The sequence below is a fragment of the Elaeis guineensis genome, chromosome 9 (assembly GCF_000442705.2).
Source record: "Elaeis guineensis isolate ETL-2024a chromosome 9, EG11, whole genome shotgun sequence".
Lineage (NCBI taxonomy): Eukaryota > Viridiplantae > Streptophyta > Magnoliopsida > Arecales > Arecaceae > Elaeis > Elaeis guineensis.
The window spans coordinates 40,385,629-40,400,172 of record NC_026001.2 but is presented as its reverse complement, the minus strand read 5'-3'; the positions used below and the strand labels follow the sequence as shown (position 1 = coordinate 40,400,172).

The 14,544-nt window shown below is 37.0% G+C and overlaps 1 protein-coding gene across 1 annotated transcript in view; it reads right to left on the bottom strand.

Annotated features, from left to right (window-relative positions):
* The window catches only part of LOC105034518 (high mobility group B protein 15), a 98,745-nt gene extending 85,572 nt beyond the window's left edge, over positions 1 to 13,173 (bottom strand). Inside the window, exon 1 of the mRNA XM_073243492.1 lies at positions 13,168 to 13,173. Within this exon, the coding sequence (XP_073099593.1) occupies positions 13,168 to 13,169 (2 nt within the window). The 5' untranslated portion in view covers positions 13,170 to 13,173. The remainder of the gene's footprint in view (positions 1 to 13,167) is intronic.
* Between the last annotated feature and the right edge of the window lie 1,371 nt (positions 13,174 to 14,544).

Genomic DNA, 14,544 nt, shown 5'->3' with positions numbered 1-14,544 from the left:
ATAAGGTTTCCTATTGTAAGATTCACCCTTACAGTGAAAAGGTTGTCCTAGTTTGTACTGATCTTTGATAAAATCTAATTTTTTATATTGCATGTAATATTTATGATCTGATTTAGATTGATCTAAGATTATGATCAGATCTGATGTGATTTAGATTAGATCTAAATTCAAACATATATGATATATGATTAGATTAGATGATCTGATTAGCAAGTACTTGAAATGGATTGATCACCAGGCTGTCTGGTCATAGAAGTAAGAAGAATTTAAAATCCTTCTCTTCTCATTCGATGGGGTTCTTTATGGTGTATAGAGGCGTCATGTAATTAGATCCCATAAAAAAGAATACGAAAGGAAGAACTTATTTTTCTACAAAATTCTAAACCTTGAAACCCTAAGTTTATTGTATGTGATACAAAGTTATATAAAATATAAAATATCTAATTTATATGATAAAAAATTATTTTAATCATGAAAAAATAAAATTTTAAATTATAACAAGTTTAGATATGATCTAAAAATATGTTTATAATTGATTTTATTTTAGAATTATGTAAAATTTTTCAGATCTGAAACATACTTGCACAATTACTGAGATGATCCAGTTTTGAACTGAGTTGACCCAGTCCTCTTGTGTAGCCGATTCAATATTGATTGAATCGATCCAGTTTCAGAATAAAAATCTTTATATAATATTTATTATAAATTATTTATAAAATAAAAAATTAAAATTATTTCAAACTTAAATCTAAACTCATGTTGATGCTAAACTTAATTGAGAATTAAGTGAAGAATTGATTAAATCTAGAATTATGAATTAAAGATCTAATATTATTCACATAAAATATGAGGCATGGATTAGCTCAAATCAAATCTTTTTAATTGGATCAGACCTAAGATTAGAATCCAAGAGTTAATGGACTATATAGGGAAATTGATTTAATATAACCAAATATTGAATTAGATTAAATCAATATTTCTCTAGAACCAATACAATAGTTGTAGATGATCAAGTCCATATCTTTGATTAGACCAAATAGATTTTGATTATGGCTCAGTGGTTGAATCTGAATCATTAGGTTAGTCAAATCAAAACTAGTTAATCAATTAGTATCTAAGGTAAGTTTGGCATTTCGACTGGTGGTTTTTAATTGGGAGTGGCTTACCTAACTATTTTGATGATGTCTAAAGCATGTTAGCAGACCCTCCAATGATCTCACTTATCTGACCAATTTGATGAATTAGATTTTGATTAGATCGTTAAGTGATTCGAGTTGACCCATGTCATTAAGGTTGATCAGTGTGATTGATCTAGATGCCAGTTCGATCAGCACGATCCTAATCCAATTAAGTGACTTGATGAAGTCAGTGAGAGGATTGTAGTTTACTGATTGATCTCTTCTTCTTCTTCTCTAAATTAATTAAATTTTTTAAATTATTAGGTCCATAAAATGAGCTAGTTATGGAGATAATTGGATCATAGCCTCCCATTAAGATGAATAGTAATGGATCTATTATTTCTGATTGACATTGTAGGTGCCATCTATCTGGTGTTCTCTCTAAATGATGGAATTATCATTCATCATATGATGATTCTATTGTACTATCTAATGATGGTGTGGTTGATTGAGTCATCTTTGAGCCTGATCATTCATTAGTTAGAATTACTGAATAGGTTCATGTTAATGGTTTGACCTAACCAAACTTTCAGTGGAGGCCCATCACCTACTAAAATGAAATTTGAGGTTAAATTAACTACTAAAAATTATTTGGAGAAACAATTAGTTGAGAACCTATCCATAGGTGCATATGGGTTGATCGAACCATCCTCGGACCTGTATGCAGTTTATGTGGATTCTAGTACTCACTAAGGGATTAAAATAATTTTTTGAATTAGAAGTAGAGGCTACAAATTCATATAAAATAGTGGGAGAACTTTTAGACTAAAGTCCAAATCTTTAGGCTTAATCAATTCATAAACATTGAGGTCTTTATTTTCTTTTTAGTTATGGCTAGATATCCATTGCTCCATTCACTATTTGACAGTGACTGATTTATAGGATGCAACTGAAGCAAAAATTCAGTGCAGGGGCAAAATGATAATTTTAAAACTTTTTCAAAATTACTATTTTATAGCAGAATTATTAATTAATCTTATCAATTAATACTAATTAACCTACACTAGGATCTAAATATGATACAACAGCATGCATTTAAATTTAAAATTCAAATTTGAAACAGTAAACTTTTTACTGTACTGTGTTCAGAATACATCACCTTTTGCGGCTAGTCGATCACCGCAATCTGATTATCATGGGGGCTCTGATCATCACATCATAGCCACACTAGTGTCTGGCCTCTGCGGATCTCCACACGAAGCTCTAGTCTGATCGGTTCCTCATGAATGCTAGTTTGTGATTTCATCCTTTTGATGGCTGATGTTGATCGAACTCCTTCGATTGATGTGTGCTGACTCCTCGGATCTCCAGATCATCTACACAATTGGTTGAGAGGCTGATGGATCTCTCCTAAAATTTGGTGGACTCACGACACTCGTGGCGCACCAATCTCACTTCCGAACCCTAGGTAGAAACCCTAGGGTACACACCAAAAACCCTGCACCCAATTTTTTTCTTTTCTTTCTTTTTCTCTCGAAAGGTTTTGGACCTTCACCTCATGCACAAGGCTTCCTCACGCCCCACTTTCTTTCTCAAAATTTTTTACGCACGCCCCAGCTCCCTATCTCTTTTAAAATAGTTCAAAACGTGTCTTATCCGCGTGAGAGGATAAAGACAAGTGGTTACACATTTGAATTCAAATCAAATTTGAATTCAAACTAAAACCAACTCATCCCTATCCACTTGGGCGTGAGAAGAGAAGGTGTGAGTCTACTTTGTGCATGAAAAGGTTTCACAAGAAACTCTTTCTCATGTGAGATATGGGGCGCTAAAGTGGATAATGTCATGTATGCACAAGAGATAAGTTATCCATTCAAATTCAAGCACGTTTTGAATTTGAATGGCTAACTAATCATCTTTATCCAAATATTGGCACACAAGAGTGGGTGTGAGAAGGGTTTGCATGAGAAAAAATTCATGAGAAGTTTCTTCTCGTGAATTCAAATGGGTGCAGAGATTTAAGGTGGTGCAGAGATTCAAATTCAAATGGTGGTTTGATCTTAATTGAACCAACCTAATCAAAATAGGTTAAGCACAATTAGACTAAATTAAACCAACTTAATTAGGCTTAATTAGGCTCAATAAAATCTAATCAAATCAAAATTGACTAAGCCCAACCCCTGATCAAATCAGGGACCAAACCATCTCGACGATTAGGTCAACTCTTAACCTAATCGGGTCAAACCCAACTGAATCCAATTCAATTGGATTTGATCCAAAAATAATTACTCAATCAAATTGAGTTAATTAGTGATCAAATCATAATAAAACCTCTCATAATTATTGAGTCCAAATCCAATGGCAATCGGGTATTAAAGTCCATCAATATGAAACCTTGATTGAAGAGTTCAAATTTGAAATTCAAAATTTGAAATTCAAAATTTTGACCTCGGTACCCAAAATGTATGGAACTCATGATCAGAGAATCTTAATTCTCAATCATAGAGTTCAAACACATAAGACTCATAATCAGCCATCAGATCAGAAAGGAACCTCTAATGTGTGTGACCCCGCAGGTTCGAACCTAAGCCGGTAGCACAGAAACCAATTCCTGTACTAATCGAAGTGACCATCTAGCAATGGTACCCGATGACCGGATAGGTCGAATAGTCGCAATCGCAACATTCAAAACCTACATGAATATGGTTACCATATAATTCATCCCTTTTGACCCTGTGTTTAGGACGACTCAGGGTTAAACTGTCAACCCTGATTAGATCATCCGAGTCATGTTCAACTCAAACAGTCCTGTGACTCCTCACTAGGACTACTCTGGCCAAGGTTTTGCTAAATTGAAACACGACTGTATACAGCTCCTAAACTGGAGTGGTCAATCCCATCTTGACACACGCACTGACAAGTCAAGTACTTGACTACACCCAGCAGCCTTCCTCACTAAATTAGAAATTCAGGTAGTCCAGTGCCTAAGTGCAGTGAGTTGCTTGCAAGTCACCGTGGCGGTCTCAGGTCGAAGGGATATTTATACCCATATCCCATGGAGCAAATCTTGATAGTAGAAATAGCTCCGGAGTCAGTCACGTTCAGTGCAGATGTACCATTACATCTCACCTGTATGCCATACCAGTGTCTCCACACTCCTTGGTTATGAGGACAACCAACCCATATGGCACACAACGACCTATGCTCGATAAATATTGTCGTCCTTGGTAACAACGTATCATTTGGTCGCGAACAGGTTTAAGGACTAAGCGACAAATCCTCCTTTGTCGAGTCTAAATAGTCCTAAGACTTCACCACAACACAGGAGTTCATTAGAAGATGAAATATTTATGATGAAAAAATACCAAAATAACTTTTATTTATCTATAATTCATGTACTAATACAAAAGGAGCACAACCGTCAACAGGCTGACAATTGGCTTTGGGACACTATTCCAAAATCTCCCACTTGGCCTAAAGCCAATCGATGCAGTATCAAATACCCATCTTCGACTTATAGTCATTGAACTCCTTCACCGCAATGGCTTTGGTGAATGGGTCGGCCAGGTTCTCCTTTCCGTCGATCTTCTGAAGGTTGATGTCACCTCGATCCACGATCTCCCGGATGAGATGGTAACGGCGTAGAATATGCTTCGTCCGCTGGTGTGCCTTCGGTTCCTTCGCCTGAGCAATGGCTCCAGAGCTATCAAGTAGAGCAAAACTGGACCAACAAGGGAGGGTGCTACTCCGAGCTCGATGATAAATTTTTCAGCCACACCGCTTCTTTGGCAGCATCTGATGCAGCCATATACTCCGCCTCGCATACTGAATCAATCACAGTGTGTTGCTTGAAACTCTTTCAGTAGACAGCCCTACCATTAAGGGTAAAAATAAATTCTGACACACTCTTACTGTCATCGCGATTAGACTGGAAACTAGAGTCTGTAAACCCTATAAGTCTCAAGTCCGATTCACCATATACAAGCCACTGGTCCTTAGTATTTCTTAAATACTTCAAGATGGTTTTAACAACCTTCCAGTGATTCTCCCTTGGATCAGATTGGTATCTGCTCACTACCCCTAGTGAGTATGCCACATCTGGTCGTGTACATGTCATGGCGTACATGATAGATCTCACTACCGAAGCATATGGAATCCTACCCATACGCTCTCTCTCTTGAGGTGTTGTCGGACAATCTCTTTTCGAGAGAGAAATTCCATGGCCTATCGGTAGATAGCCTTTCTTGAAATTCTCCATACTGAACCTTTTCAGCATAGTATCAATGTACGTGGACTGGGATAAGTCAAGCAACTTTTGGATCTATCTCTATAGATCCTCATCCCTAGGATGTAGGAAGCTTCTCCCAAATCCTTCATGGAGAACTGTGATGATAGCCAAATCTTTATTCCCTATAATGCAGGGACATCATTTTCGATTAAGAGAATGTCATCCACATACAATACAAGAAATACTACTACTGGACCATTAGCCCACTTATAAATGCAGGGCTCTTCTCCGTTCTTAACGAAGCCATACGTTTTGATTGTCCTATCAAAACGTATGTTCCAACTCCGAGATGCCTGCTTAAGTCCATAAATGGACCTTTGTAGCTTGCATACCTTAGACTCATCTATGGATGTGAACCCTTCAGGTTGTATCATATACACCTCTTCATCCAGCTCTCCGTTTAGGAAGGTTGTCTTCACATCCATCTGCCAGATTTCATAGTCTAGATAGGCAGCTATCGCAAGCATAATCCGAATGGATTTGAGCATTGCCACAGGAGAAAATATCTCGTCATAGTCTATACCATAACGTTGACGATATCCCTTGACAACCAGATGGGCTTTATAGGTCTCCACCTTTTCGTCTGCGCCCCTCTTCCTCTTGAAGACCCACTTACACCCTATGGGTTTCACTCCTTCAGGTGAGTCAATCAATGTCCACACATCGTTGACCTTCATGGACTCTATTTCGGATTTCATGGCCTCTAGCCATTTCTCAGAGTCAGGTCTCTGCATTGCATCTATGTAGGTGATCGATCCTCATCGTTTTCATCAAGTTCGACAGGATCGCCATCCCGGACCAAGAAACCATAGTATCTGTTCGGTTGATGTGGTACTCTACCAGACCGCCTTAAGGGTGCATAATCAATGGGCTCTGGATCTGATCTAATCAAATTCGGTTCAGGTTCAGTAACATGTGTCAGTTTTTCACCTGTCGAACTTCATCAAGTTCGACCTTAGAGGCAACAGTTCCTTCACTAAGGAACTCTTTTCTAAAATGATTGCCTTAAGGCTGACAAACACCTTTTGCTCATCAGTAAGGTAGAAATAATACCCTTTGGTCTTTTTTGGGTACCTTATAGAATTACACTTGTCAGACCTAGGTCCAAGCTTGTCTATAATTAAAAGTTTAACATAAGTCGGACACCCCCAAACCCTAAGGTATGAGAGTACTGGCTTACGTCGTATCCATATCTCATATGGCGTTTTGGCTACAGACTTACTCGGAACTCTATTTAGAAGGTAACAAGTCGATTCGAGCGCATATCCCCAGAGAAAGATCGGCAGACCAGCAAATCCCATCATGGATCGAACCATGTCCAATAAAGTCTGATTTCTCCTTTCAGATACACCATTATGCTGTGGTGTTCCAGAAGGAGTCCACTGAAAGAGAATCCCATTCTCTCCTAGATATGTCAGAAACTCATTGGAAAGATATTCACCTCCTCGATTAGATCGAAGAATTTTAATACGCTTTCAGTTTGTTTTTCTATCTCATTTCAGAATAGTTTGAATATTTCAAACGACTCCAACTTATGCTTCATTAAGTAGACATACCCATATCTCGATAGGTCGTCTGTGAAGGTTATGAAGTAGAAATATCCACCTCTTGCACTTGAGCTCATAGGTCCACATACATCAGAATGTACTAGACCTGAGAGTTCACTGGCTCGCTCACCTTTTTCAGTAAAAGATGACTTGATCATCTTTCCAAGAAGACAAGACTCATAGGTTGGAAGTGATTCACAATCACCAAGTTCAAAAATTCCTTCTTGAGCCAACCTATTTATCCTGTTCTTATTGATATGACCTAGTCTATAGTGCTAAAGGTAGACTTCTGACACATTATCTATTCTAGGGCATTTACCGAAGTTTTGAACCACATTAACAGGCTGTGATAGTAAGTAAATTTTATTATTTAATTATCCAACAAACATTATAACACCATTCAAAATGATATTGCAAATATTTTCTTTTATTAAAAAATTATAACCATAAATGGCCAAAAGGCCTACAGAAATAATATTTAATAAAAAGCTTGGACAATAGTGACATTCACTCAGAATTACATTACGAGAATTGATTACAAGACTCATGATTCCTAAAGCTAGAACTGGAACTTTACTTCCATCTCCAACATTTAGGAACCTCTCACCTTCATCAAATCTCCTACTGACCTGCAGACCCTGCATCGAATTACAAATATGATAAGGGCTTTCGGTATCCAATACCCAGGCAGTAGTATCACAAATAGAAAGTTGTAAGGAGTTATCATATAATTACCTTGCTTCTTCTTCGGCCTGTTCGGGTCCAGGGAGGCAATGTATTGAGGACAGTTCCTCTTTCAATGCCCCTGCTTCTTGCAAAAGAAGCACTCCGCCTGGCTCTGGTCGGGCTTGCGCTTCTTGGTCTGACCCTGTGCAATCGTCCTAGCATGAGGCTGCACCTTCTTGTTCTTCTTCTTCTTCCCCTTCCCAAAGAGTCGATGACGAGAAGAAGACCCTCCCACTACATTCACCGACTCCTTATGGAGCTGGTGATCCTTCTCAAAGTTCTGCAGCAACCCCAACAACCCATGGTAGTTTACTGCAGGCTTTGTCATTCGAAAATGAGTAAGGAATGGGAGGAAGGACTTGGGCAAGGAATTAAGGATCGCATCCTTACCGAGCTGCTCATGCAGAGGAAAACCCAATTTGCTTAGGCACTCAATCATCTCGATCATGTACAGTACATGATCAGTGACTGAGGTTCCATCCCTCATCCGAGTATTGAAAATGGCACAACTAGTTTTGTGCCTTTCAACATCGTCAGGCATGCCAAAGGAGTCGTTCAACATTTGAAGCATCTCCTGTGGTTGGGCATTCTCAAACCTATAGCTGAACTCGTCATTCATTGCTACCAGCATAATACATCAGACGGTAGTGCGGTCATTGAGCCACTTCTGATAAGTGTCTCTGATCGCCTTACTAGCGTTCGGAGCTGGCTCCTCAGGTGCTGGATCCGTTACTACATAAAGGATCCGCTCATGCTCAAGGACGATTTTCAATTTTCGATACCAGCTATCGAAATTAGGTCCCATGAGCTTGTCATTATCTAATAATGACCGGAGCGACAGGGTAGTGGCCATAGCTGTATAAAAGAAAACCAGATCTCTATTAGTACATAAATTAATACTAAAGACTTGGACTTTAGTCTAAAGTTTTTTCCAATATTTTTACGAACTGGTAGCCTCAACCTCCAATTCGAAGAATTACTTTAATTCCTTAATGGGTACTAGAATCCACACAGACTACACACGAGCCCAACTTTGGTTGGTCAACCCATGTGCATCTATGGGTAGGTTCTTAACCAGTTATTTCTCTAAACAACTTCTAGTAATTGATTTTCCCCAGAACCTAATCAGTAGGCTTTGGCCTCCACTGAAAAGATCTGGTTAGGTCCAACCATTAACATGACTTAATTTGGTGAATCAGACCAATAAATGATCAGGTCCGACTTTGGTCGGCCAACCTAACCACCATCAGAAAGACTCAACCAAATTATCATATTATGAATGATAATTCCATTAGCCAATGAGCACCAGGCCTTTGGGCCTCCAATGATCATTGAACTAATGGACTCATTATTACTCACTTAATGGGAGGCATTGACTTAGTTATCATTATAACTTAATCATTTTAGGAACTTAATAATTTTTGAGAATTTTATTAAAGGATAGTAGAGAAGAAATCATCCAACCAATTTCAATCCTCCCACTGACTTCACCAAGTCAGATTAAAAAAGGATTTAATTAAAGCTGGCATTAGGAGCACCTAAATCAGTCACACTGATTTACCTAATGACATGGGTGAGCTCTAATCACCAAGTGATCTAATCAAAATCTAACTTACCAGATTGGCCAGGTAAGTGAGATCAGTGGTGGGGATTTACCATTAACTCGTCAATGATCGAATCAATGCGAGTAGCTCCCGCTTAAGAACCACTAGTCAAAACTGCCGAACTTACCTTAGACACCAACCGGTTCATTAGTTTTAATTTTGATCAACTTAGTAAATAGGGCTCCACCGCGTAGCCATGAATTAAGTCCATCTTGGTCTAGTTAAAGACATGGACCCATTCAACTACAACTATTGAAGTTGAGTCTAGAGTATCCTTGACCTAATCTAATTCAACTTTTGATTAGATTTGACCAATTACTCCATTTAGTCTATTTTTTAAGCTAACCTTAGGTCTAACCCAATTATGGACCTAATTCATCTAACCCATTGACCCACAAGTTTATGCAATTATCTTAGGTCTTAATTCATAATTCTAGACCTACTAGACAACACTTAATTCTTTTAATTAAGTACTTGGGCTGATGGGTCAGGGTTTGGTATTTCGAAAATAATTTTTAAATTTTGAAAGATTTTATTTTCTGTTCATCAAATGTGTTGACTCATTTCACAAATGGATCAGCACAATTCATAAACAGCAATCCTATTGCTCATTTCATAATAAAAAATAACTCAAAATAAATTATAAATTTTCTTTTAGATCTAATCTAACACATTCATGATAAATTTTATAATTAAGTTCTTTCACTGCTTCATCGGCATGGGATATAATTGCATCGGCACCCCTACCGCCATAGGAGACCCCATCGAATGGGAAGAGAGGACCTTTAAATCCTACTTTTCTCCTATGATCGGACGGCCATGGCAACCAACCCAATTAGATTACTTGCTACTTGGATCAAGTATATCTAAATAGATCAATTTCAAAATTTAAATTTTGAATTTTAAATTTCAAATTTCAAATTTCAAATTTGAGATTTCAACCAAATTTTAAATTTCGAATTTCCAATCTTTGAATTTTAAATTTTGAATTTTGAATTTTAAATTTCAAATTTTGAATTTCAAATTTCAAATTTGAAATTTGAAACAAATTTCAAATTTCAAATTTTAAAATTTAAATTTTAAATTTTAAATTTTAAATTTGAACTTATAGATTACACCTTAATCTATGCATGCATATGTATATCATATTCTAGAACCATGCTCTGATACCATTTGAAGCGAAAATTTAGTGCAGGGGCAAAATGATAATTTTAAAACTCTTTCAAAATTACTATTTTAATAAAATTATTAATTAATCTCATTAATTAATACTAATTAACCCTACACTAGGATCTAAATATGATACAACTGCATGCATTTAAATTTGAAATTCAAATTTGAAACAGTAAACTTTTTACTATACTGTGTTCAGAACACATCACCTTTTGCGGGTAGTCGATCACTGCAATCTGATCACTGTCAGGGGCTCTGATCATCACGTCGCAGCCACACTAGTGTCTGGCCTCTGCAGATCATCCACACGAAGCTCCCATCTGATCTGTTCCTCATGAATGCTAGTTCATGATTTTATCCTTTTGATGGCTGATGTTGATCGAACTCCTTCGATCGATGTGTGTCGACTCCTCGGATGCTCTGGATCATCTGCATGATTGGTTGAGAGGTTGATAGATCTCTTTCTAAAATTTGGTGGACTCACGACACTCGTGGCACACCAATCTCACTTCCCGAACCCTAGGTAGAACCCTAGGGTACACACCAAAAACCCTGCGCCCAATTTTCTTTCTTTTCTTTCTTTTTCTCTCGAAAGGTTTTGACCTTCACCTCATGCACAAGGCTTCCTCACGCCCCACTTTCTTTCTCAGAATTTTTCTACACATGCCCCAGCTCCCTAACTCTTTTAAAATAGTTCAAAACATGTCTTATCCACGTGAGAGGATAAAGACAAGTGGTTACACATTTGAATTCAAATCAAATTTGAATTCAAACTAAAACCAACTCATCCCTATCCACTTGGGCATGAGAAGAGAAGGTATGATTCTGCTTTGTGTGTGGAAAGGTTTCACGAGAAACTCTTTCTCATGTGAGATGTGGGGCGCTAAAGTGGATAATGTCATGTATGCGTAAGAGATAAGTTATCCATTCAAATTCATACACGCTTTGAATTTGAATGGCTAACTAATCATCTTTATCCAAATATTAGTGCACAAGAGTGGGCATGAGAAGGGCTTTGCATGAGAAAAATTCATGAGAAGTTTCTTCTCGTGAATTCAAATGGGCGCAGAGATTTAAGGTGGTGCAGGGATTCAAATTCAAATGGTGGTTTGATCTTAATTGAACCAACCTAATCAAAATAGGTTAAGCACAATTAGACTAAATTAAACCTAACTTAATTAGGCTTAATTAGGCTTAATAAAATTCTAATCAAATCAAAAATTGACTAAGCCCAACCTCTGATCAAATCAGGGATCAAACCATCTCGACGATTAGGTCAACTCTTAACCTAATCGGGTCAAACCCAAATGAATCTAATTCAATTAGACTTGATCCAAAAATAATTACTCAATCAAATTGAGTTAATTAGTGATCAAATTACTAATAAAATCTCTCATAATTATTGAGTCCAAATCCGATGGGCAATCGGATATCAAAGTCCATCAATATGAAACCTTGATCGAAGAGTTCAAATTTCAAATTCAAAATTTGAAATTCAAAATTTTGATCTCGGTACCCAAAATGTATGGAACTCATGATCAGAGAATCTTAATTCTCAATCATAGAGTCTCAAACACATAAGACTCATAATCAGCCATCAGATCAGAAAGGAACCTCTAATGTGTGTGACCCCGCAGGTTTGAACCTAAACCGGTAGCACAGGAATCAATTTTTGTACTAATCGAAGTGACCATCTAGCAATGGTACCCGACGATCGGATAGGTCGAATAGTCACAATCGCAACATTCAGAACCTACGTGAATATGGTTACCATATAATTCATCCCTTTTGACCCCTATGTTTAGGACGACTCAGGGTTAAACTGTCAACCCTGATTAGATCATCCGAATCGTATTCAACTCAAACAGTCCTGTGACTCCTCACTAGGACTACCCTGGCTAAGGTTTTGCTAAATTGAAACACGACTATACACAATTTCTAAACTGGAGTGATCAATCCCATCTTGACACATGCATCGATAAGTCAAGTACTTGACTACACCCAGCAGCCTTCCGTCACTGAATTAGAAATTCAGGTAGTCCAGTGCCTAAGTGCAGTGAGTTGCTTGCAAGTCACCGTGACGGTCTCAGGTCAGAGGGACATTTATACCCATATCCCATCGGAGCAAATCTTGACAGCAGAAATAGCTCTGGAGTTGGTCACGTTCAGTGTAGATGTACCATTACATCTCACCTGTATGCCATACCAGTGTCTCCACACTCCTTGGTTATGAGGACAACCAACCCATATGGCACACAATGACCTATGCTCGATAAACATTGTCATCCTTGGTAACAACGTATCATTTGGTCGCGAACAGGTTTAAGGACTAAGCGACAAATCCTCCTTTGTCGAGTCTAAATAGTCCTAAGGACTTCACCACAACACAAGAGTTCATTAGAAGATGAAATATTTGTGATAAAAAAATATCAAAATAATTTTTATTTATTTATAATTCATGTACTAATACAAAAGGAGCACAACCGTCAACAGACTGACGATTGACTTTGGGACACTATTCCCAACAGCAACTTCGATAGATGGTATTGAAAGTTATAAATAATTCTAGAGCACGAATGGATCCTATATATGATTATGGATCTAGCACCTGATATTTGCACATCCAACTTAGATGATGCAATTAAAAGCACTTATTAGAAGTGGCCAAATGATCATATCACTATGTGGTATTTTAGAGAGTAGCGAAAAACATGAATTTAGTTATAAATTCAATGATACTCAGTAGAAGAAAATCTTTCAAATATTCAAAGAGTTCTTTTGTACCTCTGAAGATGTGTCTTCAGTGCGATAACAATCTTTTGAGAAAGAAAAAGAAAAGAATGTGTAAAAGAGTCGTGTTTGGGCTAATGAGTCCGAACTGATAAAAGAGTCTAAGGTTAACCTAATCTGACAGAGTCCCTTGATCCAAACAGGCTAAGGAAGAAAAATCAGCAAAAGATTATTGGATAAGTTATTTATATGATAACACCTTATGATTTCTCTATCTGTGATACTAGTACCTAGATATTGGATATCAAAAGTTCATACAAATTATTGTAATGACTTCAAATTAGTAGAAAGTTTGAAAATAATAAGAGGTTCCTGAATATTAGAGATGAAAGTTATGTTACAATCTTGATTTTAAGAATGATCAAGCTTATTTTTAATTCTAACAATATCATTTTACTGATTGTCACTATTATCTAATGATTTTGTGATATCATTATGAATGATGTCAAAATCATGTGGACAACTAAGAAATGATATTTACAGCCTGTTAGTGTACTGTACACAACAAACAAACTCCTTAGAGTAGATAATGTCATGAAAGCCTACCTTTGATAATTTAGGCTCATCATATAAATAAAAATAGAATCAATAGGAGATAATTCTCAAAGTCAGTGATTATCAATCATTGTCAATCTGTCAATCTTATCTCTTTAGTAAGATGATCGGATCACCTTTTGCTAGAAAAAGTGAACGATCTAGTGATGTTCTGAATCTGATACATACTGATGTATTAGATCTACAAACATATTTGTCATAAATTTGGATTATTTGAAATGTTCAAACAATCTTTTAATAAGGTAGAGAAATGAATTGGGAAGAGCATTAAACTCTTTGGTAAGTCCAAAGAGGAGAATGCCTTTTCGATGAGTTTTTGACATATCTAAAAGAGAATAGGATTCTTTCTTATTGGAACCGACTTTGTTAGATATAGTACGATCCATGATGGGATTTACAAATATGCCAGTCTTTTTTTAGGGTTATGCTCTTAAGACTCTTATTATGTTCTGAGTTGAATTTCAAATTAATCAGTCGCAATAACTTTATATGAGATATGGACTAGGCATAAGCCGAAACCCTCTTACCGTAGGGTTTGGGAGTGTTTGGTTTATGTCAAGCATTTGCAAACTGATTAGCTTGAATTTTGATTCTATATATATTATTTTGTAAGGTAACCCCAAAGAATCTAGGGGATATAATTTCTACCTTGCTAAAGAGCAAAAATTATTCAGCATTTCTTTTGTAAAAAGGAGTATCTTGGTGAAAGAACTAATGCCTCTAATATAGAACATATGAAGTTC